Source organism: Triturus cristatus, chromosome 4_1 (genome assembly GCF_964204655.1).
Source record: "Triturus cristatus chromosome 4_1, aTriCri1.1, whole genome shotgun sequence".
Taxonomy (NCBI): domain Eukaryota; kingdom Metazoa; phylum Chordata; class Amphibia; order Caudata; family Salamandridae; genus Triturus; species Triturus cristatus.
In genome coordinates, this window is record NC_140585.1 from 676,421,552 (window position 1) to 676,446,978 (window position 25,427).

At 43.0% G+C, this 25,427-nt stretch overlaps 1 protein-coding gene across 2 annotated transcripts in view; it reads right to left on the bottom strand.

The window, feature by feature from the left end:
• The window catches only part of CFTR (CF transmembrane conductance regulator), an 880,902-nt gene that overhangs the window by 574,096 nt on the left and 281,379 nt on the right, over nucleotides 1-25,427 (bottom strand). For both annotated transcript variants that reach the window (XM_085653127.1, XM_085653128.1), the window contains one exon: nucleotides 17,965-18,180. In XM_085653127.1, coding sequence (XP_085509253.1) covers nucleotides 17,965-18,180 — 216 coding nt within the window. The remainder of the gene's footprint in view (nucleotides 1-17,964; nucleotides 18,181-25,427) is intronic.

Consider the following 25,427-nt stretch of genomic DNA (forward strand, 5'->3'; position numbering starts at 1 on the left):
CAACGTTTTTCCAGAGAAGGGGCTAAATATGATCAAGAGAATACGTGAAAGCCGAGCGGAAAGTGAGACTGAAGCTGAACACCGATGAAGGCTGAAATAGGCAGCAAATATGGAAAGGGGAAGTCTGCAGTGGAAACTATGAATATATCAAGAGTACAATTAAACAACTAGGTGTATGCAGGAAATTATAGGCAAGTTATCATAAATGATAGTTTTCCTCCTCTATGGAAGTGATCTTTATGTGAGGTGAAAAAGATCCTACAAGAAGGCAAGGAGCAGATTAATCTCGCAGAGTTCAGGGTGAGACCCAGCAGCTGCTGTGGACAAGGAGAGCTGGGTAGTCCTCTGTTTCAAAGGCAAAAAGCCATTCAGTCTAACTGCCACCCTTGGCAGCAATGAAATTTAGGATAATAATATAACAAACAAGAAGATACAAGGGAACAGTGGGAGGTACACAGAAACTGGAAGTGGGCTCAGGGAAAAGCTGGGCTGGAATAAGTGTCAAGGCCAGGACTGGAATACACAGAACTGTGAATACTCGGAATTTGCACACTAACTAGGACAGGACAGGAATATGCAGTAAGAAAAGAAACATGGAATACAAGACTAGGAATCTGAATATGGAAGATAGGTCTGGATATGTGCAGTCAATTAAGAACAAGGAAACACTGGAACCAAGAGGCAGGTTAAATAAAAGACAAGCAACAGGCGTGAATAACTAATCAGAACAAACAACAGCGAAAATAGCCATTAAAAAAAACTTTATTGTTCAGTTCATCAAAACTTACAAAATAGTCAAAATGTCACAAATTAAAACATCATGCAATAAAAGCCATAATTTACGTTAATTTGTACTGTCAGCCTTCATTTATTATAAAATTATAGCACACCTAACCACCAAAAGCAGTATCAGATTAAAAATGTATTTACGAGATAAGACATGCAATATTCATCACACAACAAGTACAAGGCCCTATCGGAGAACCAATAAAATCAGCAGACAGGCACTATAATAGCTTTGATAATGCAAATACACACAGAAAAGTGCTTAGTGCTTGACATGAATTCCTTGTCATCATATAGAGGGCAAGAAGTGTGTGATATAAATCGTACATGATTGGCTTAGTAATATACCATCCTAATAGGCCAAATACTCGAGGAAAGGTACATAGTACTTGAATTGGTTAAAAATCATTATACTAAGAACACAAGAAGTAAAAACTACAAGGACTAAAATGTAATAACTGCCCTTATTTGATTCCTCTTTATCATTAGTTTGAAAAATCATGATAGGCCACATGTTCAAGGAAAGGTGCTTAGTGCATGAATTGGTTAGCAAGACATCATACTGAGAACACTGAAGACAAAAACTACCAAGACTAAAGCGTGATGGGTGTCCTTATGCAAATCTTCAGGGGAAAAGTGCTTAGTGATTAGACTGTGGTTCTTCCATCATGGAGACCAAAGGAAGGCATCTATTTGTGAAAGGAAACAGCAACCATGAAAGTCATGCATACTCCTTTTATAACTCTGTCTTTGCTAATTTTGAATCTACAATGCACATGAACTTAAGGAATTTCCCACAGCACATTGCGGTCTCTCCTTGGAGGCAGACCACAATTGCTTGCCGACACGTACGTATGCTAGTGTTCCTTATAAAGAACTGTCTCAACAGCCCTTTCCAATCGGTCAGTAGAGATGGGCAGACACAGACGATACAGCAAATGTCTTCCTTTGGATAATTACAGAGGCGACATGAGATCTCAGCAGATGATCTCCTCCAAACAGGGATGTAAAAGCGAGTTTGAAAATCGCCAAGCCGAACAGTTAACAACATAACCTTAGACTTTAGACCAAACAGGGCCCCAAGTATGACTGAGATTTGAGAAGGCCATATGAACCTATCATCAACAGTGAAAATAGAAATCAGAGGTCAAGCCTGGATTATAGTAGCAGGATCAAACAGAGTGCAAGGAGACCCCATACAAGGTGAATTGCAAGATGCTGCACTCTGGGCTCACCAAGCAGAAATACCAGTAGGCTCAAAGGACCCACAAAGCTGGGTGCAAGGAATCAACCAGGTGCAAGGAATCAGGGAGCCACCAATGAAGGGAAGGCAGAACTGGGACTTAGAAAGGGAAAGAGCAGCAAACCCAGGAGGCAAAAGACACGACACAGGAAAGACAAGAATGGAGTACGGGTCGGAGCCAAAAGAGTGAAGAATTCAGAAGGCTGTTTTATAAATGTCAGAGAGTCCATAAGATCCAGGAATCAAGAGAAAGAAGAGAGCACCGCCACCAGGATGTGTTCAGGACAGGGTTTAAAGATGTTAAGGACTACAGGGACCATGATGCATCAGTATGGTTGTGCCGAAGCCTGGACTTGAATATAATGTGGGACTAGAAATGCAATATTGGAACGGGTTCTGTCCTATTTTGGTGTAACATCTAAGCCCCACAGGGTCCTCGTGAGCGCCAACTAATGGCAGGATGGCAGAATCCTGAGAGGAAGCAGAAAAATCGGAATCAAGAACTGTTTGGAACACTCTTGGCTCTTTGGTCGACTTTAACTATTCTAAGGTGTCCTTGATGTTGTTTTTGGTTTGCTTGAGAGGTATGTTAGCCTAAAGGCCTTGTACTGCAAGCTTTACCTAAGGGCTGTTGATATCACTTTGAACATTTGTTGGAAAATATGTGGTCAGGGTCACACACAGGCAGCTCTCCCACTTATATGTCTGATGACATCAGTGCTCTGTTGTAATCATGCTACAGTTATGTGCAATTAAATGTATTGTTCAATATGAGTGTTTGCATGGAATAAAATGCAGAAAATAGCTTGATTTTCTTTACACTTGATGCTATGAGTACTAAAAACAGCCTGGGAAACTTTTCTGTGTGGTTAGTACCCACAGACTATAACATAACAAAGTGTAGTTCCACACAGGCTGTATTGGGTACACAAATGTACTTCACAACTTGTAATGAATGAAAGGTGGCTAAGACTCACGGCATTGATCGAGCTCTACAGATGTTATCGCTAGGGCCGGAAGAAGGTATCAACAGGCAGCTCCGCCATCCAAGCGGCAGAGAAGGTTCCCAGATCGATACAGGGAAGCCCTCCCAGAGCCTACCAAGGGTGGCTCAGAGGAGCAGGTGGTACCAGCAGGTGAGGTGGCGAAGGGAGGCCAGTTTCTGGTGGCTCAAAGCACGAGCCCAGTGTCCAAAGGGTCATGGGGAGTGCGGGAGGCCCAGCTAGCAGATATGTGGGGCACCCCCATCAGAGAGTGCACCAGCGGCCTCACAAGAGAAAGGCAGTGGTAACCCCCATTGGTGGCACAACAATACCCCCGTTGGTAACAGTTCAGGTTGGGGTTGCATCAGTGTCTCAGCCCAGTGGGCAGGTATCCACCCAGTCGGTAACACAATATGGCAGCGCAGCGGCGAATGTTTGGGTCCAATCGGGGGAGGCGGGCCATTCACCACTGGTAGTTGCAGCTACTCCGCATGCTCCGGCCGCTAATTCTTGCCCAGGGCCACACACTACTTTATGCCCGGCACCTTAGGCCCCTTTCACCGTCAGCCCAATGCTTTATGGTGCCGCAACTCTCACGTTAATAATATGGTGGCGGTGTCTGCAAGACACCGCCATCCATATCATGATGTTGGCGGAGATGAGCCTTTTGCCGCCATGGAAAGGCATGCATTTTCTGCTTTTGGGGGCCTGTTGCGGGCCCCCAGAGTGTTGGGGGGGTGGGTGATGCACATTGGGGGGTACCTATGGTACCCCCTGCAATGGCATTGACAAGGTGGCAGACACCGTGCGGTGCCTGTCACCTTGTGCATGCCAATACACAACGTGCATCCACTGCATTGTGGCGGGCGGTGCTGTGAGCACCGCCCGCCACAATGTTGCAGCTGTTTCGCTATATGTCACTGATTCATGGTGCAGCCTCCGGTTTCCCTGGCTGTGCTTGGCTACAGTATGACATGAAGTTTCGACAAATTAAGGCAGTGAGACCGGAAATGGCATGGGACCAGAGAGAGATAAACATCTGGAATGCTGAATTCTATATGGCTCCCTCAGCTGCCAAACCGCCAAATTCCTTTCATTTCAACAGAGGGGTGGGGGACAAGAAACAGGCCTGCTGGCAGTACAACAAGAAGGAATGTAATAGGGGGTCCGCATGCAAATTTAAGCACATATGCTCCTTTTGTGGGACCCTGGCTCACCCACAAACCAAGGGCACCATTAGTATAGCGGGCGGACTTTGTCCGCCTGCCATACCCTCGGGAAACGGGGCCGCCAGCTGAGGGTGCGGCAGTCCCGCACTCCCAATTAGCATGCGCCCGCCACACTGGCGGGTGCATGGCGCATCTGCAACATTGCGGCGGGCGATGCAGAGAGCACCGCCCGCCGCAATGCCACAGAGGCAGCCTGTGCCTTTCAATGCACAACATGACAGGCACGGTGCGGTGCCTGCCACGTTGTACATTGAAATGCATAGGTACACCCCATGTGCACCCCTCACCCCCCAGAATCCCTACGGGCCCCCAAAGTCAAACACCGCCTGCCTTCATAGTAATATGGATTGCGGTGTCTACCAGACACCGCCACCATATAAACTGCTTTTCCGCCCGGTAGGCAATCGGGCGGATTGCCTACCGGCGTCAAACCGGCAGACAGTCTTCCCGTCCGCCGGGGTCCCCCCCGCCATGGTATTGTGGCGGGGGAAATTGAATGCGGGCGGAGGTTTTTAGCGAGTGGATCGCCACCGCCATACAGGCGGTGGCGATCCACCCGCTATACTAATGGGCCTCCAAGTGTTTGAAGAAGCTTGGGAAGGCAAGAGACCAGAATAGGAACACTGACAGACTATTGACAGTGAAAATATCAAGGTACAAAAATATTGAAGCAAAAATATCGATGTGTAGAATATCGAAGTCCTATCTACATAATGGTAAGTACAAAAATATCGGAAAATAATATCGCTGTTAAAAATATCGTTGTTAAAAATATCGTTTTTTTAATGTAAAATAAAGTAAGTAATACATATAATTAAAAAAAACATAGTTAGAGTTATTAGAAAATGTTTAAAGTTATAAGTAATACATATAATATAAAAATAAATTAAACATACATATGTATGAAATATAATACATATACGTGTTTAATAATATGTATAAATAATTATTTTAATAAATTATAAATTGTTAGAAACATATTAAAAACTATCAATACATATATACACACATACACCAATTATATAAAAATAAAAATAATATATATATATAATAAATTAAAATATTAAAATATTTTTAATCTTTTTTAAATACATTTTACACTACATTAACTAAAACAGTAGAGAAAATATTGGATAGCGGAGGGGATAAAACTACTACTCCAGAGATTGCAACAGTAGGGAAAGTGTTGGATAGCGTAGAGGTAAAAAATACTATTGCCACTCCAGAGAGTGTAACAGTAGGGAAAGTGTTGGATAGCGGAGGAGTAAAATTAACTATTCCAACTCCAGTGAGTGCAATAGTCGGGAAAGTTTTGAATAGCGGAGGGGTACAAATTACTATTCCCACTCCAGTGAGTCCAACAGTAGGGAAAGTTTTGGATAGCGGAGATGTAAAAATTACTATTCCCACTCCAGAGAGTGCAACAGTAGGGAAAGTGTTGGATAGCATATGGGTAAAAATTACTATTCCCACTCCAGAGAGTGCAACAGTAGGGAAAGTGTTGGATAGCGTAGGGGTAAAAATTACTATTCCCACTCCAGTGAGTGCAACAGTAGGGAAAGTATTGGATGGCGTTGGTGTAAAAATTACTATTCCCACTCCAGAGAGTGCCAGAGTAGGGAAAATGCTGGATAGCGTAGGTGTAAAAATTACTATTCCCACTCCAGAGAGTGCAACAGTAGGGAAAGTATTGGATAGCGTAGGGGTAAAAATTACTATTCCCCCTCCAGTGAGTGCAACAGTAGGGAAAGTGTTGGATAGCAGAGGGTTAAAATTAACAGATTATCAATTAAATAATTATTGAAAATAAATAACCAATTAATGATTCATTGATAATAAATTAGTTATAAATATTAATAAGTAAATATTAATAATTACTTTAGTATAATTAAATTACTTCCCACCCTACTCCCCCAAAACACACAACCGCTCCTAAAAAATAACACAATTAATATAATTATCTATTAATTAATAAAGATTATTAACCACTTAATAATAAATTAATTATAAATAATAATAAATAGAAATGAATAATTACTTTATTATAATTAAATTACTTCCCACCCTATTCCCCTATAAACTCACAACCCGTTACAGAACTAAAATACGCAAAAATTAATTTACATGAAAGTAATTACTGCAAAAAAATTAACACATACATTAAAAAAAGCTATACTTATACCAAAAAATTACATCACATACTTTTAACACACATACTAAAATACAGAACACTAATATAAATATCAATATTATTAACAACAAAATTTTTACAAACGATATTACTGTCTTCGATATAAAAAAACGATATTTCTTACCTTACTGTCGATATTCTGTACCACGATATTCTTTCAGTCGATATTCTTGTACTTCGATATTTAAAACTGGATATTATGGTACTTCAAAAAACACAACTCGATATTCTGTCTGTGCACCACCAGAATACTCCCAAGAGCCGCTAACTTCAGTCAGGTCAACACAGTGCCCACACCCATCCATTCACATGTGCTCGCTCACCTTCTTGGCAGGTATAGTTCTCAGCAGGACGCTCAGTTGTCTTATTATGGTTTCAAAGATGGCTTCCGCATTCCATCAACTGCCTCCGCATTCCATCAACTGCCTCCCCTTCTTTAGTACCCCCCAACAACCAGCTGTCGGTGCTGCGTTACCAGGAGATCATGAAGGAAAAAATCATGAAGGATGTCCGTTTAGGGCGGGTAGCCGGTCCATTTAGTGCACTCCTACGCCCAGACCTGAATTGTTCCCCACTAGGATTGGTTCCTAAGAAGGAGGCAGGGAAATTCCGCCTCATTCCCGCCAGGTTCATCAGTCAATGACAGGCTTGATCCGGGTCTGTGTGCTGTGCTGTACACCACCTTTTACACGGCGATCCTCAAACTGCAGAGGCTAGGTAGGGGTGCCTTGATGGCGAAATCTGACATAGAGGCCACCTTTCGCCTCCTGCCAGTTTATCCAAAGGACACTCGTTTGCTAGGATTTACATTTGAAGGGTGTTTCTTCATTGATCTCTGCATGTCAATGGGTTGCTCAATCGCCTGTTCGGTCTTTGAGACCTTCAGTCGTTTCCTGGGGTAGGCAGTGGAAGATCTGGTGGCGACACAGGATGTGGTGCACTACTTGGACGACTTTCTCTTTTTAGGCCCGCCGGACTCACCAGCATGTGAGAAGGCCCTGCTGGGTTTAAAACAGTTAGCTCAGTCCTTGGGGGTCCCCTTAGTGGAGGATAAGACTGAGGGCCCCACCACTTGCTTGTCTTTCTTGGGTATTGAGATAGATACAGTAGCCGGTGCTTGTAGACTCCCACAAGATAAAGTCTCAGCATCCAGGGTTTCCATTGACGCATGCTTAGCTGCCAGGAAGGTTACTTTGCATCAATTGTAGGGTTTGGTGGGGCAGCTTAATTTTGCCCTTAGAGTTATTCCCATGGGAGGGGCGTTCTCCAGGAACATTGCCAGGGTGATGGCGGGCTTGCAGGCCAAGCACCACCACACTAGGTTGTCCTCTGAGGTTAAGAATGATCTACACACTTGGAAGGGGTTCTTGGCTGATTTCAATGGTACCCTGCTTTAGCAGCAGCCTGTGCAATCCAATGCAGAGGTAGAGCTCTACACAGATGCAGCAGGCAGCGTCGGTTTTGGTGCGGTCTGCGGCACAAGATGGTGCATAAAGCACTGGCCATGGGAATGGGTGTCCTCAGGGTTAACACGCAATGTGACATTCCTAGAGCTATTTTCAATCATGGTAGCATTACACATTTGGGGGCCACTACTAGCAAACAGGAGGATTGTGTTTTGGTCTGACAGTTTGTCGGCAGTGTTAGTGATCAATAAGCAGACTGCTAAATGCCCCTTCGTTCTTCGATTGCTGAAGAAACTTGTTCTTTGCTGCCTTCTGCAGAATGTATATTTGACTGCTAAGCATGTGCCAGTTGTGGACAATGCAGTCGTTGATGCCTTGTCTCATTCTAAGTTGGCAGAGTTCCGGGCACGGTGGCCACAGGCAGACAGGACGATGACGGATTTCCCAGAGGAATTATGGTGGCTTGGTGCCCCATTGCCCCAGATCTGATAGCGGCTTCCCTGGCTCCCAAGACAAAGCGTATGTATGAGAATGCATGGCAGATGTATTTAGAGTGCTTGGGTGCAGCTGGGGTGAAGCAACGATTTACACCGCAAGGGGTACTGCAATTTATGGTTAGGCAACAAGGGAGTGGGAGGTCATTGTCAATGGTGCGTAGGCAATTATCAGCTATTGCCTTCTTTGCCAGGCTGGAAAGGGTGGCTGACCCGACCAAGGATCCTAGGGTTCGATCTGCCATAAAGGGTTGGGAGCGTCTAGCCCCAGTGGGCAACGACAACAGGAGACCCATTGATATAGATAGATTGTCCCGCATTTTGGAGACCTTACCCCGGGTCTGCCGGTCGCCGTACGAGGTGTGCCTGTTCAACCTAGCCTACTCGCTAGCCTTCTTTTGGGCATTCAGAATGTCGGAGCTTTTATTAGCATCAAAGGGGGACACTGGTGCGGGTATTGATGTCTTGGATGTTATGGTATCAGGTGACATACTACAGATTAGAGTGAGGAAGTCTAAGACAGGCCCTTTGGGGAAGGGAGTGTGGGTGTGTCTGCTTTCGACTCCAGGGGCCTCCTATTGCCCGGAGGCACTGATGCAGGCTTTCCTACAGAGAGTCGACCGGAAGGTCAGGGCTCTAGACTGCTCTGTCAATGCTCCCTAATTCTGCTGGGTGAGAATCCAGCTCAGTTCACTTCACATTCATTCACATTAGTGGGTGGCCACTACTGCGGCTGCAATTGGTCTACTATCGGGGGCGATCAAGAGGGTGGGCAGGTGGAAGTCGTCATGCTTCAAGTGCTATTTTAGACCTCATTTGGCTTAGGTAGGGAGTTTTGGGGAGGTGCGACATCGCTGCCTCCCTCTCACCATGGGCTTTTCTTTGTCACTCTTCCTCCACCTTCCTCTCTCTTTCTTTCCTTTCAGCTGTGACACAGGTATGCTAGTGTAGTCATTCATTTGTGCGCAGGGCGGCGCAGTATTTCCGTGGATCAGTCTTGGAGATGGCGTGGCTGGCAGCAGGCGTCAATCACCACTGGGTGGGGATTGGTGTCCTGCGTCTAAAGGATCTGAGGGAGCAGTTGCAGCGTGCGATCGAGAATGGTAGTGTACCCATCCCGGACATTCTGATTATTCATGCAGGGGGTAATGACATGATCCCGAATGGTCGGAGGGGAGTAAAAGAGGCTTTATTCTCAATGGTGTCTAAGGTGAGGAACATGTTGCCGGATACTGTCATTTTTTGGTCGGAGGTGAAACCTCGGCGGTATGGCCAGGGGATGCTCCCGTTCAAGCGGTTAATGATTCCGTTGAAAAACTGAACCATGCGGTCGGAAAAATATTGGCTGGCTCTTCCTTCCGTACAATTAGGCACGGGCTAATCCAGGTATCCAAAGCTGAGCTTTTCCACAAGGACAGGGTGCACTTGTCACTTAAGGGCCAGGAGCTATTTGTCCAGACAATCTTGGGGGCCATTGATGAGGTAAGTTGCTGTCAAATGACGGAAGAGGGAGGGGGAGTGCACCAGTAAGCTCCTAGCCCTGTGACAGGTTCCTTGACAGGAAAGTAGTGGGAGCTGCCGAGAGGTAGATTTTGATATGGACTAGCCCTCTGGACAGGGGGGAGCATTCATTCAGTGCGGCTCCGGGCTGGCGGGAGGGGGCCTGACCTGCTGGTGGTCCGGGACTCTCCTGCCCTACCCGTGATACTGGTGTAAAATATCTTTTGGGGTGCACCTATGAGCAGGTCCCCCGGTGGGAACCAATGCGTTATGCGGTACCCTGGTGAGTTAGTTACCTCTTGGGTGGAGGTTGGGAAGTAGCAACTTATGTCTCTTCGACAATGTGATATTTTTTTGCTGTCAAATGCCCTTGGGGGTGCGCTTTGGGCCTGTGCAAGTTGGGGCCTGCTAGGACAAGGAGCACGGGGCGTCGAACACAATTTTGTGTTGGTGTGGTTTAGTGCAAGTTCTTATGAATTTAAGTACAATTTCACATATGTAACCTGCTTTGGTATCTTTGCCCCATCTTGAGAATGTCTTTAAGGCTCAACGAATGTCTTTGTTGATTATCCATTATGTTATGAGGTATAAACGGTCAATGTCTAACAATCACGTTAATGTAAATAAAGGACTACGCTGTGGAACATCAACTTTGGACAGTGTACAGCCTCTATGTGACAGGTTTTGTTTTGGGGGAAGGGTTGGACGGCGTGTGGGGGGGGCGAATCGCACGTAGTATGCACACTATAGACGTCACCAAAACATATATGTCTGAGTTGCTTTTGTATTGAGAACCCAGACAGCTTTGAAACATAACACATTTATGTTTGTAGTGCACGTTCGCCCACAGGATATCTTGGCGGAAGTTAACAGACAACAAGTGTTTATTGCTACGCAACTTATTGGCACTAATATTATCAACGTCGGAAGGATAAACGCTCAAGTGGACTTACTGGCAGAGGAGCCTGTGATTGTGGGGGCAAAAACAAATCCCAGCAGTGGATGTATTAGTATCAGACTTTGCTATACACTTCAAACTTTTTTTTTGCACCACATTCTGTTAAGGTGCTGCTGATGCGTTCCCAACCCGTTGCTACAGAGAAAAGCCAAAAACTGTTTTCGAGGCCAGATACACTGATTCTTATGTCAAGCTTCATTCTTTTACCAAGGCTGGGTAGCTGTCATTTCACTCTAGGCTTCTCCTGTGTAAGAGGTCATTTGTAATGCGCTTCTCTCCTTTATGTTTGTCTATTTTTGTAAACACCTTACTCTGTCCAAGGTGTGGGCACAAGATGAATACCTCTTGAGGATAAGCTATTGTCAAACAGATAATCCTGAATGTGTGTTTTATTTACAGATATTAGCACTGCGGCGCAATTTTCACATCGAGTTGATTGTAATTGCCATTAATATAGGCTCCTTTTCTATCCTACCTCGGTCACCGATTTGTTTATCTATCTACAAACCACAAGAGTGCCAGAAAACCCAGAATACTAGGCGCAGAGCAAGCAATAATAAATGTAATAGACAAATCACACATCAAATCAATTAAACTTATCAAATCAATAAAAAGCACATACAGAAAGATAAAGAGGAAAAGTCCAGAGAGGCTAAAACGAGGCCCAACTTTTACTGATGCAGGAAATGCAAGGGGCGTAGCTAAGACCCAACATGCTAATAGAGGCCGATTTCCCATGCTGTCTTTAAATGTGTTGTGCATTAAAAAGGTGCAATATATGACCGATGAACACTATGGGGCATATGTACAAGCCCCTATTGCCACGGGAACGTCACTTTTTGTGACGTTCCCGTGGCGATAGGGGCCTTGCCATATGTACAAGGCAGAGTTAAGCTACTTAACGTGGCTTAACGCTGCCTTGTACATAAGGCACTCTTTCACGCTATGTTTAGCGTGAAAGGGGCGTGCAGTGGGTGTTGTGGTGGACGTTCCATTGCAAAACACATTGTATTTGACGCTGTCCCCTGTGTACAATGGTGGCATATATAGGAGGCAGCGCCAAGATTAAGACCAGGAAAATCCTGGTCTTAAGTTGGCAAAACAAGTTTTTGCTTTTTCCATGTGTGCTGCCTTGTGCAGCGCACATGGAAAAAGCAAAATGCCATGGTTTGTTATGTACATAAACAAATCTTTTAAAAAAATGCCATTTTGTAACTTTCATGTGTGCTGCATGAAGCATTTCATTGTTCATATCCCCCTATATGTTTTCTAATTTTCCCTTCACTATGTTGGGAGCTCACTCCACTTATGAGAAGTAAATGGAACTTTAGAACATGTATTGTGAACATGGAGGCTGCCAGCACACGAACAAAACACTATTCATGTTTACAGTTTTAGAGGTAGGCATGTTGAAAGGAAGTTGTTCAATAGACCGAAAGGATGATTAGCTTTTATTCTATCAAGAAAAGACGTTGTATTTGTATACAAAAGCCTCTTTACAGCGTCCGCTTACACTGATTAGAGAGCTAGTGAGAGATTTCACGGGCGAACGAGTACAAATATAATGAATAAATAACATGTTTTAAGATTATTCCAACTTAAACAATCAGACAAATAAACTACGCGTAGCAGCGTTCTTACACCGAGCAATGACAGGAATGCAGATAAACAAGCATACATTGATTTAGGTAATTTTATTTAATTAAAGCACAGACTTACCAAAACTTTAAATCCTTCGTTTGATGCAAAAGATATATAAAAAGCAAGGTTACAATACATTATAATATTTCATCTACAAATATTTGAATTCTAATGTTTGGAACATTTCATTATTCCCTAAAAAACCCCAACTTCTCCATATCTTGTATTGTATGTTTTTATGGGCATTGGACATTCAATGGTCTGCATCATGATGGTTTACCTCTGGAGCGTATTTTCTTTGTGCCCGCGACTTTTTCGTGTGCATACGATAGGTGCATGAGTAACAGTCCTACTGCCACAGAATTCAAAGAACAATTTCCGTAGTACATGCAATGTCACTTCCGCTACGAAAATAACAACACTGCTCTTGCAACAAATGATTACTGATCGCCCTCTCTAAAATGTCTAATTAGTGCCATTAGCCTTTTTACATCTTCATATCTACCACAGTCCAACAAGATGCAGTGTTCCCGTGAGTTTGGAACTTCTAGATATAACAGGATAAAAGATAGGCTTTGATTAAACATGCCACACAAAATGTAATATGGGGATTTAACTGGACTCGACTGGTGTAGACTGCCAGGCATTATCAATCCAACTCCGAGTTCTAACACAGTTTGAAAGCAATCAAGACGTTTTAAAAGAACAACCTGCAGTCTTCTATCTCAACATTTCACCAAACTCCTGTCGAGCGGTCAATGCACATCATGATTTATGTGTCACATGATGCAACTATGGGTACACTGGCAGTGAGTCATAAACACGAGACAATATATGCATCTGTGTGCCCACAGTTTGTGTGTCATTTTCATTTATTGGGATTCACAAAAGTGCAAGGAGTATGTTAAGGAATGCTGTGACCTTACCAGATTTTATGCCCAATGCATATTCTACCTACCCTGTCTGTGGAGTCAGAGATCCTGGCCTGGTGTATCAGAGTCTGCAATTTACAAGCACTGGTGCAACTTTTTCAGCGCTATCTGGCGCTTCTGGGTTGAAATATGGGGTGATTCTTTTTCCTAGATTTCTCACTCAGTAACAGCTATGGTTCTGTTATCCACGCTGGTGTTAGGTATATTATATTAAGTAGTGTAAGAATACATTTTAATATTTGCCACCCTTGTTCACGTGGAAAATTCGACCCAATTCCATCGCCTTGATTGTGCCCTCTCTGTCAGTTCATACTTAGTTGGCTGTCCCTGAAGTACAAGAGTATGGAAGTCAATTGTGGGAATTGTTGAGGATTCTGAGGCTGTTTAAGGCAGAAGGATTAGTGAGTCCACGTGTGAGTGTTGGGACTCTGTGACCCTCATTCCACGTGCCACACAAAGACAGAGATCAGAAAACAAGCGCAGACACCGTTTTCATCTGATTTCCCCTTGAGAGATATATAAAGTTGCCAAGCATTCCCAGTATTTCCCCACACAAATTCCTCCGGGCTTTAGCTATGTGGAGGAAAAAGAGTCCACATTCCACCGTTTGCAGCTTGAAACGTAGGAAAAAAACTGCAAACAGTTGAACACACAATGCGGTGGTAAAACTGGACCAAAGAAAACCACACACCGCAGTATTGTTATGATACCAGACAGTCTTCTGGCACCCAAATACACCTTGGAATGAGAGCCTCAGTATATATCAAGGATCAAGGGAGTTGAAAATAAAAACCCGATAGTGGATTGAAATGGAGCCATCTCTCAGGTCAAGCTGTAAGGTGGAACCGTGATGAACAGAAACAGGACAGAAGGACAGTGGACTGTTCAATCGGGAACCCCAGCAAAGGTGCCTTATGAATGCTTGTATTACGTTTGTCAGCTGAAGACCAATGACCCATAGAGTTAGCTTAAGACGCCAATGCACTATGTGACAATTGTGGTACTGGGTAGTGCCCAGCAATCTTTGCAACAATGTTCAGAATATTTTGCATAGTTTAGGTGATCATGAAGATACGTTCGAGGAGCAGAGTTCCCTGCTTAAGACAGGAAACAGTTTCCTAGAACAGTTTAAGTGACCTCAAGGAGATTACAGAAATGTTCCACTTGACCTGTTGTTGGGTAGATGTTGGTAGAAGTTTACAGAGCATTTAGGTCAGATTGAACTTCAGTGGATAGCATTTACTACTCCTGGGAGGGCAGCCGAAGAGCTTTCCCACGTGGGTAGCATGTAGAGTGTAGTTGGAAGAGTGTTGTGGATTTTTGTAATTCTATGTGGGAAGTGTTTGGTGTTATGTGTGAGTGACTAGGGATGTTGTCTTATCCTGTCTTGGGTCATAACGCTTAATAGTTTGGCGCTGTCACTTTTTAAATAACCAGTGTATATACACCGTGCGGAGCCCATCCAGGAGTAAACAACATTGGGCTCTATTAAGCAGCCAGCCCATATGCCATCTAGGTTTGGGAGGGGGAAAGCACAGAAAGCATGCAGACAGTCGCAACTGCTGTATAAATACACTTGAGTGAGGTACGTGAAGGAGGTGCACTCAAGGTTGGCCACCTGGGCAGAAATTATTATCTAAAAAACAATATATGTAGATACTAGTACATTACTATTACAGTCAGCAGCAATGTTTTAAATTACATTTGCCATCACTACCTTCTTAGGTGAGACACTACATTCTTGGGTGAGTAGTGTATGACATATAATAGAAGAAAGATGGGGGCATCTGTTGGTCTATTATAACCTTGAAAATAGGACTCGTTGGACTAAGTTAATACCTACAGCTGGCGCATGATTTTACCACCAAGAAGTGCTAACGTTTGTGAAAGCATACATATTTCTAGTGCTTAAATTTTTTTTATATTTCCTGCCTGTATTATCGGTCTCAAAGAGCGCACCCATGCTTATTCAAATGGTTGCAAACATTCAATATACAGTTCAAATGTTGTTTCTAGGGCTATTTAGTGCAAGTTCAGATGGTGCGTCCTATACATAAGGAATTATTTCTTTATTTATTTCCGCAACAGCTATGTTTATACTTCAAGTCCATTTTTGCAGTTATGCATCTGAGCTTAGATTATTTGTGGACTTATTTCATAAATGCAGTCAGGCTGGTTATTCAGTGGAATTTGGGCTGCCGTTACAGGCTTGGGTAAAATTTGTGAAATTTTCATTGCAGAAATCATACGAAATACACACGAAACTATATGAAATTAAGGACCAGATTTACCAACACTTTGTGTTTGTGTCCAAAAAATGACACAAACAGCACCATTTTTTGTTGTTATTTACTCTCCAGTGCAAAACGTGTCTTGTGCTGGAAATTTCTTAAAAGTAAACCAAAGTAGCAAGAAGCCCTGCTTTCCGTTACTTAGCTTCAAAGCTTCTTAACGTTCCCATTCAACTACTCATGCTTTTTGATGCAAAACCCTATCTACCAAAAATTTGAGACAGGGTTTTGTGTAGAAACTGAACACAATTTGAAAGCAGGCGTTAAAAGGAGAAATGTTTTCATTTGTCCTTTCTTTTACGACTTTGCATGCGTGCTGCACTGTACAAGTAGTAAAAGTTTTAAAAGTTGTCTAGACATAGCATTTTGTACTGGAAGAGAATGTGCTACGAGTCCCCCGAAGGGTCACTTTGGCGGAGATTTATGGGTTTTGGTTTCCATATGATGAGTGCGAGGGCGTCCTAAAGTGGGGTGATTCGGGGGACCCGTAAGGGATGGCAGCACCAGCCCGATGACGAGAACCCACGCGATGATAAAGCATGACACCCCTAGGGGTGAGTGAGGGCAACAAGAAACAGTCTTGTTGACTGGCCGCCTCCTCATTTGTCCACTATCTACTTCTTCCTCTTAGGAACAGTGGGCCCCATATCTTGAATTGACTATAAGCTTTGGGGCACGGGCTCTGTACGTATATTTTCTACCAGTCCCCCCCTCTCCTTTTGTTGATACTTGATTAAATAAATAACCAGCCACCCTTTACCAAAAGGGTATTAATAGGTACATACTGATGCTGATGAAAGCCACAGGATTGGGATCCGTAGCAGAAATTAGTTGATCATACTTAAGGGCCAAGGAGTGAAAGTAACTCAGACTAGCCCGTCTTGCCCAGTAATTCTTAATATGCCCGACATCAGAGGGTTGGGAAGAACTCGATGAAGAAGCATGTCACTGGATAACATTCAGTTACTGAGATTTCCTTTAAGAAAAAGGTATTTCCCCTATATCCAGTTGGCTCAGCCTAGATGACTCGGGATGGACTCTCTCTTGATTGTAATAATGTTTCACATTAATAATGCTTATGATCTTAAAAACGAAAGCATGCTACTATAACTTGTTTTCAAAATAAATAGCTGCTGTTCCAGAGGTCCTTCTCCCTACATGGCCATCTCAGGCTAACATTGCAAAAATCATTGCAACTGTGTGACTATTTGAAATCGAACACCTCCTCAGTGATTTCCATCTAAATGTCAGCCCTTAGAGTAGAATTATTTATTAATTGGTATCAGGACCAGGACTGTGCACTAATCCCCCGTGACCTCTCTGTGTCTTTGACACTACAGACACTTCACCCCACTGAAGAGAGGACCAGGATTAAGATGTAGGGCCTGATTTAGATCTTGGCGAATGGGTTACTCCGTCACAAAGGCTGACGGATACCCCATCCACCAAAATATATATCCTGCAGGATATAATAGAATTGGTATTTTGGCAGATGGGATATCCATCACAGTTGTGCTAGAGTAACCTGTACACCAAGCTCTACATCTGGCCCTTTGACTTTTGTAGATGGGTTATACTGTCACAAACGTGACCGATATTCTGTTCACCTTGTTACAAGTGCCATAGGATTTAATGCCCTTATAATAAGGTGGACGGGATAGCCATTACATTTGTGACAGAGGAACCCATCTGACAAATGCTAAACCAGGATCATATGCCTTAACCAAAATATGACCAAAGCACAATATCCATAGCACATCATCAAGTTGAGTCATACATAGTCTGATTTTTATATAATACGCCTAGAACCATATGGTAGATTGCCAGAGAACTGAAAACACATTGGGGCCGATTGACAGAACTAATCTGAGATAAAATCCTAAACTTACTACTTTTGGTATTCACAGACGGCATTTAGTAGTAATAAAGTTAGGACTCCTAACTTTACTACTAAATCCTAACTTTACGCCTTTCGGTATTCACAAAAGGTATTTAGTAGTAGTAAAGTTAGGATTCCTAACTTTACTACTACTAAATGCCTTTTGTGAATACCGAAAGCCGTAAAGTTAGGATTTTGTCTCAGTTTAGTAGTAGTAAAGTTAGGAGTCCCAACTTTACTACTACTAAATGCCTTCAGTGAATACCAAAAGTAGTAAGTTTAGGATTTTATCTCAGATTAGTTCTGTCAATCGGCCCCTATGAGACCACAAAAAATATCAGAAAGTGTGATATACAAATGCCGATAACAACATAACATACCGGCTATCTAATAGCAATATCAATCGTACAGCAACATAAGGATGCTATTACCTTTTTGTATATTAAACTAAACATGGCTATTCTCATTTGCATCCCTATATGGTGAAGTCCAAAAATAGCCGGGTGAAGAAGTAGCATCCTCACAAAGAAAAGGAGGCATAGCCCTATGCCAAGGTAGTATGCAATCGATCGCTCTTTCTTGTTGTCAGGGTCATAAGAGGCTATTATTCTTCCCAGTAGTAAAGGCTGCACAGCTTTTGTAACTTCCTGCAAAGAGAAACAAAGAATATTTATTGACAATGATCAACTACAGATCCACAATGCATCCAAACCCCTCCCCCACCCCATCAGTACACGGAATTGTAATTTTTCATGGTCCTAGAAGTTCATGTGCAACAAAAAGTTGCTAAAGTGACAATATTTTCCATAGATGCAAATAAAGAGTGAAATGTTGCCCCAGCTTCAATTAAGGAGCTCATTGGTATTGCCACGGACATCATCACTGACACACTCTGTGATTGCTGATCAACTGGCAATGACACCTGTCATTTTAATACCATACATGACATGACATCATATGCTTTTTCTGGATGTGGTATAGAATTAAGTAAGGTGTTTACGACAAATACAAAATGATACGTGCCTTCAGTTAAGTGAATTCTAAAACGCAACAAACATGTTTTTAATCAAATGAAATTACTCGTGATTTTGAGTTTTCTGGGTGTAGGGATATCAGAATATAGTTCTGAGTTTTCCACTGACTCTAAAATAGAGCTAGCACCACAAAATTCTTGAGAACTATCCCTAGCAGAACAGTACATTTGAGGCATACCACATTTTTTACTTTTATATTCTAAGGAATTTGTAAATGGATTGAGCCTCCCTTCTGATCTATTATTTAGAAGGCTTCATGAAGTATGGGCTCTCACATAAAAGCATGGCAGTAGCATCGCCGGTCTGGGTGATTTATTCCCCATGGTATCTTTGATGTAGGGGTACCAGGCTTGCAGGTTTCCAATAGTTTCAATGTCTCCACCGGCAGCAATAGAGAAAGATACACAGCTAAATGTGGACATTTGTGACATACTATATCAACCTAGGATCATACCCAAAATGCAAAAAAAGGTAAACATTTTCTAACTCTAACTCATTTTCTGATCAGCGTAAGGAAACTAACAGCAGGTAAAATGTCTGCTTGCCTCTTATTGCCGGGCCAGGAAACAAAGTGATTGTGTAGCGGTTATATCATTTAGCATGGAATTGCTAAATCCCTGTTATGTCTCAGTCATATAGACATCTGTCAAATGTCTTCTGTAAACTACGGTTTAAAGAGGCTAAGATCTCTAGAAACAAATTTAATCAACAAAGCATGTAGAGAGCACTTCTCTCTCAGCCAAAAATCTCCATTTACCGATGACTGGGAAAAAGAAGAAATTTGCCTTGGAATAGCCCTGTCACCGGATAATCATGCTCCGAAATTTATTTCTAAAGAGAAAATCAAGAAAATTGTCCAAAAACAAATAACCACCATGGGAGACAAATGAAAGATGTACGATCCTACAGAAGAGCTATACAGACTGTTTGATGTTGTTTCTCAGAAAGCTCAACCTTACCTTGTCAAACCTACCCTTCACAGACAAAGGAGACTCTTCATGCTTTCAGGATCAGTACCCTCCCCTTAAACTACTTGTTGAGCAGAAGAGAGGCATTTGCCTCTCTAAACTGCTCATGTGGTAATTTTGTTAAAAATGTCCCCCCTACAATGAGATCAGGAAGAACACCATTGGTCATAACTTTGAAAAAGAATAATTAAACTTTGACAAGGACTGTGCATTATTTCTCCCGAGTCTCATCTATGTGGAGGTGTCCAAACAAACAGGAAGATACCTAGTAAAGAGCTGGGACCTCAAGAAAAAACAAAATGTGCCTAAAAGCAAGACCTGGAAACCCGAAGGCTCCACAAGGTCACAATTCATTCCCATGAGAAAAACATACACCCAACACCCAGCAAGAGTTCATGGACCAGACCAGAGGCTAACAAGTCGTCACTGATGCTGATGGACTATTATCATGACACATGCTATCTGCATCTGGAAATGATTTTGAACAGTATTCTTTGAAATGTTTAAATTATTTATTTTTCTTGTGTGAAAGGTGAACTGATGCCGAAACCACCAATAGATCTAATCTAATCAAATCCCATATACAGAAACACATTAAGAGATGCAAGTGAAATGCTATCATTTAAAAAAAAAAAATCCAATCAATTAATGATACATTAAACAATGTAAACCAATGCAATACCATACAAAATAATTAATAGCAATGTAAAACTGATATTGGTCATCATTTAAATCAGTTTCATTATCAGTATTAGAAGTCTCCTGGGATACTGTTGGTTCAGCAAACTACTCATCACACAATACCGAACAGTGGCATTTGCAGACTGACAGGAGCAGCAAGGAAACTGTATATTGATATACGGATCAAATGTCAGTTTTATTTCACACCGGACACTGTACACTATGTATTTGATTGGTCTGAAGATAGAAATAATGACTAATATCAGTTTTAAATTGCATTAATCACTTCACAAGGGTTTGCACTGAATAAGAAAGCTAGATCTTGGTTCAGAAAGTGTGCTTTTTGTGTTTTGGTGTGAATCTAATCAGTAATTTTTGAGAAATGAAGGTTCAAAATGTATAGATATTTCACACCCCAGAGGACCCACGGAGCTGGCAGATCCCGAGATAAGATGTGATTGGCTGCCACCACATCAACAAGAATGTGGCAGCAGCCATTTTAGGTCTCAGGTAAGATCAGTACTTCCTTCCTGTCTGTATTGAACTTGAGGTAGTTATTTTGCATCCAGTTGGTCATGCACAGGTGGAAAGTTGGTTCTCGTTGTGGGAGGGTGTTCGGATAGAGACAAGATGAGCTGGGTGTCCTCTGAGTAGGAGATAATGTTCAGTCCATGGTTTCTGATGATGTTGGCCAGAGGGGTCATGTAGGCATTGAACAGAGTGGGGCTGGGCCATTAGCCCTAAATGCAAGGTTCCTTCTCGCCTAGAGTGCCTCCCACTCTGAAAACCGGCACCAATTACACAAGAAATGAAGAGGAGGTATGAAGATAAAGTATAAGTGAAACTTTATTTTTACTCCTTCCAGTTCTTACTATTTTGTCATCCAAATTGTATTCCTCCACTCTATAACTGGGGCAAAAGGAAATTGTATGTGGTGAATATGGGAAGCCAGCTTAGGAATGTGAATCCTTTCTCTAGTCGTGATCCTTCCTAGTCAGTCTAAAACAAGTGAATTAGCAAAGGTTTGAGAGGAGAGGATAGGAGTATATGAGGCAGGGTCTGTTCACCCCATTCCTTCCTCATATCCTTCCTTAACATCCCAGAAACAAAAGGGAGGATTGCAATTTAGGCTAAGACAAGATGGAGTAATCCCTCCATTTCATATTTTGCGAGTATATAGTTGTGACAGTCAGTGTCTGTACATTTGCAATGCTTTGATACACACATACAGCTGTACAGTGATCAAACAAAGTAAGTTTGGGGTTTTGCTGAAGTACCAGATTTCCCATTAGAAAACTTGAGTCGCCATCCTTCTTCACGTTGTTGTCAAACTTTGAGCAGATGGGCAAATACCTTTAGCAGAAGAGGCCTGTGAGAAATTGGGTTGATGGGTGAGGACGCTGTGAGCTGTTCTCAAGCAACAGCCAAAAAACTTGGGAGGGTGAACCACAAAAAGTCACTAATTTAACTTGTTCTTAACCCTCGTGTTGCTTGGCACAAAAGCAGTCAAACTTAACTTAGAGGCAATGTGTAAAGTATTTATGCAGAACACCAAGAGCAATAAAGTGAAAACATAGCACAAGAAAAATTCCACATGATTTAGGAAAATAGAGTAACATTGTGTACATTATTTGACACCAAAACAACAAAAATCCAATCAGTAGAACCGGGAATATGCAGTTTTAAAGATATGAGTTAAGTATTACACCTAAAAGCACAAAACGCCACTCACGTTCATCTGGGTATGCTAGAGAGGGGTAAAGTCAAAAGTTCAGGCCAACCATGATGGAATGTGAGCCAGATACATATCTAGTTAGTCCCACTGAAAAAGTTTCCTTCTAAATGTCTAGCGCGAAGAGTCCAGTTTGCGGTAGAGAAGGCCACGAGCAGTAGGGAGAGTGTCGTGAATGGTTGTCGCTCTATCTTGAAGAACAGGCCGAGCATCATGGATAGTTGTTGCGCAAAGATCCTGTCGGCGTCACTTGTTGTAGGAGATTTGTGTTGCTAGTTGTCACTGTTGGTCACTGTAGCATGCACAGTTGGCTTCATCGGAGCTTGGTGGTCAGTGTGGGTGGCAAGATCTATGAGCAAACAGACCCATTCAGGGTAGCAAAGAGCCCAGAACTTCAGGATTTCACCTTTTCTTTTAGGGAGGGGGGGGACTGATCCCAAACCAAGGGTCCTGGAAACTGGGAGGAAACTCTTGGGGATCTGGAACTCTCACCAGCAGAGTCCAGAAGTGCTCAAGCAGGTCCAGGCAAGTCCTGTACAGCAGGACAGCTGGGCAGTTGCAGGGAGGCCTCTGTAGCTTGTTATGCCCCTGTAGTTCTAAACAGGAGGTCAGTCAGCTGATCCTTGGAGTCACTTGAAGTAGCATGGAATGAAGGAAGCAGGTGCAGTCTTCCTGCTCAGACAGCAGGGCAGGCCTCAAGCAGCAGAGTAGTTCTATAGCAGCAGGGGAGTCCTTTGTCAGCAGTATCCACAGGTCTAGGAGTGTAATGAAGAGTTGGTCTGAGGGTCCTGTATTTATATCTGCTGCCAGCTTTGAAGTGGGAGAAACTTCTAGACTTCCCCGCAAATCTGGTTCTGGAATTTCCTTCCTCCCTGCCCTTGACCCAGGATGTTTGGAGTCCCAAAAATGCTAGTGTGAAGTTCTTTGTGTGTGTGCTAAGGCAGCTCTCTTGAAGTGCATGTATGGTAGGTGACAGCACAGCCCCTCTCATGAGATCAGAATGCCCATCCTGCCAACACCCAGTGCCCCTTTGTGATACTGTCTGGTAGCAATACACAAAGGCCAACTGCTAACTACACCTCGTAATGTGACACAGGATACAGGCTGCAGACACCAAATAGTTAGGACAAAAAATGCCAACTTTATAAGAGTGCCATTTTCGGAATTATGGTTTAAAATTCAACTTTACCATTAAAGAGGGTTTTAAATTACAATTCATTAGAAACCAAACATGGCATTTAATGTGATACCCCCAATGCTATCCTATGGGAGAGGTAGGGATTATAGCAATGAAAAATGAATGTGAGCGTTTTTTCTACCAGAATATGTAAAACTTAAAAGTACATGTCCAACTTTTTAAATACAATGCACAGAGGACAGAAAAAGGCAAAACAGAGGGTAGAATATTGGGCAGAAAAGGTAAACTGGAAGGCAGAAAAAGGCAAAACAGAGAACAGAAAAACAAGCAGAAATGGCAAAACAGAGGAAGAAATGAGCAGAGGAGGTATAAACAGAGAGCAGCAGGTAGACAGGAAGCAGAGGGACACAGATTTTGGGCAAGCTGGACAGGAGAACTGTCACAGGGGCAACTGGCACAAGGACCTGCTCAATGGGGTTGTGTTGCGGCCTCCATTAAGTAGGTCCTGCGGGGAGGGCGGCACACTGGGTGGCGGCAGGAGAGAAATGGCCGGAATAGAAAGAGGGAAGAAACAAACAAAGAGAGGCAAAACAAAGGGCTGAAAAACAAGCAGGAAGGGCAAAATCGAGCACAGAAAAAGCAAAATGGAGGGCAGAAAAACAAGCAGAAAAAAGCAAAACAGAGTTGAAGATGGCAAAACAGAGGGCAGAAATACAAGCAGACAAGAGAAAACAAAGGGGAGAAAAACAAGCAGGAAAGGCAAAACAGAGGGCAGATAGAAACACAACAGAGAGCAAAAAATTAGCAGAAAGGCAAAACAGCGTAAGAAATGAGCAGAGGAGACACAAAGAGAGGTCAGCAGAGGGATGCGGACTGCAGGCAAGCTAGACAGGAGAACTGTTGCAGGGGAGCTGGCACGACGACCTGCCCAATGGGGTCATGCTGTGGCCTCCATTAGGTAGATCCTGTGGGAGGGCACGGCACCAGTTGGCGGGAGGAGGGAAACGGCAGGGGGAGGGAAACTGCGGGAATAGAGAAGAAACTAGCAGAAAAAGACAAAACAAAACTGAGGGCAGAAAAACAACCAGGGCACTAGGTAGCAGAAGGAGGGAAATGCCGGGAAAAAGGAATAAATGAGCAGTAAAGGCAAAGCAGAGAGCAGAGAAAAGGCAAAACAGGGGGGAGTTAAACAAGTAAAAAAGGCAAAACAGAGGGCAGAAAAGCAAGCAAAAAAGACAAAGCAGAGCAAGAAACTAGCAGAGGATGCACAAACGGAGAACAGAAAAATGAGGAAGCAAAAAGCAATACAGAGCAGGAGAGGGCAAAACAGAGGCCAGAAAAACTAGCAGAAAGGCAAAACAGAGTGCAGAAAAAGGTAAAACAGAAGGTAGAAAAAAGAGCAGAAAGTCCAAACAAGGCAGAAGAGGGCAAAACAAAGGGCAGGAAAACAAGCAGAAAGGCAAAATTGATGGAAGAAAAATGAGCAGGAAAGGCAAAATAGAGGACAGAAAAAAAAGCAGAAAAGGGCAAAACGAGAGCAGAAAACAAGCAGAAAAAGTCAAAATAGAGCAAGAAACGAGCAGAGGAGTCACAAACAGAGGGCAGCAGGTAGACAGGCAGCAGATGGTAGCGGACTGCAGGCAAGCTAGACAGGAGAACTGTTGCAGGGGGAGTTGGCACCATGACCTGTTTAATGAGGTTGCTCTGCGTCCTCCATTAAGTAGGTCTTGGGGATAGGGTGGGGCGCTGGTTAGCAGGAGGAGGGAAACGGCATGGGGATGGAAAGGGCAGGAAGAGGGAAGAAATGAGCGGAAAAGGCAAAACAGAGGGCAGAAAATGAGAAGAAAAGGTAAAACAGCAGAAGAGGGAAAAATAGAGGGCAGAAATGAGAAGAAAGGTAAAAGAGAGGGTAGAAAAAAAGCAGAAAAGGCAAATTGTAGAGGAGAAACACAAACAGAAAAGGCAAAACAGAGGACAGAAAAACGAGCAGAAAGGCAAAAAATAGCAAAAACTGAGCAGAGGAGGCAAAAAGAGGACAACAGGTAGAAAGACAGCAGAGGGTAGCGGACTGCAGGCAAGCTGGATAGGAGAACTGTTGCAGGGGGAGGTGGCAGGAGGACATGCTCACATGGTTACTGAAACATGTTGTCTTAGAAAGATGGTGTGAACAGCCTATGCAAATACTTTTGTGGTGAGTACAAAATGAAATTGAATGCGACATGCATGCTTCATGTTAACACATATATCAAAGCCACAAGTTATGGCAAGGTCTAAACTTTGAACCAAGCCATATATAGCCATAGCTTGCAGATCTAGCGGCTTAATTCACAAAATCACTATA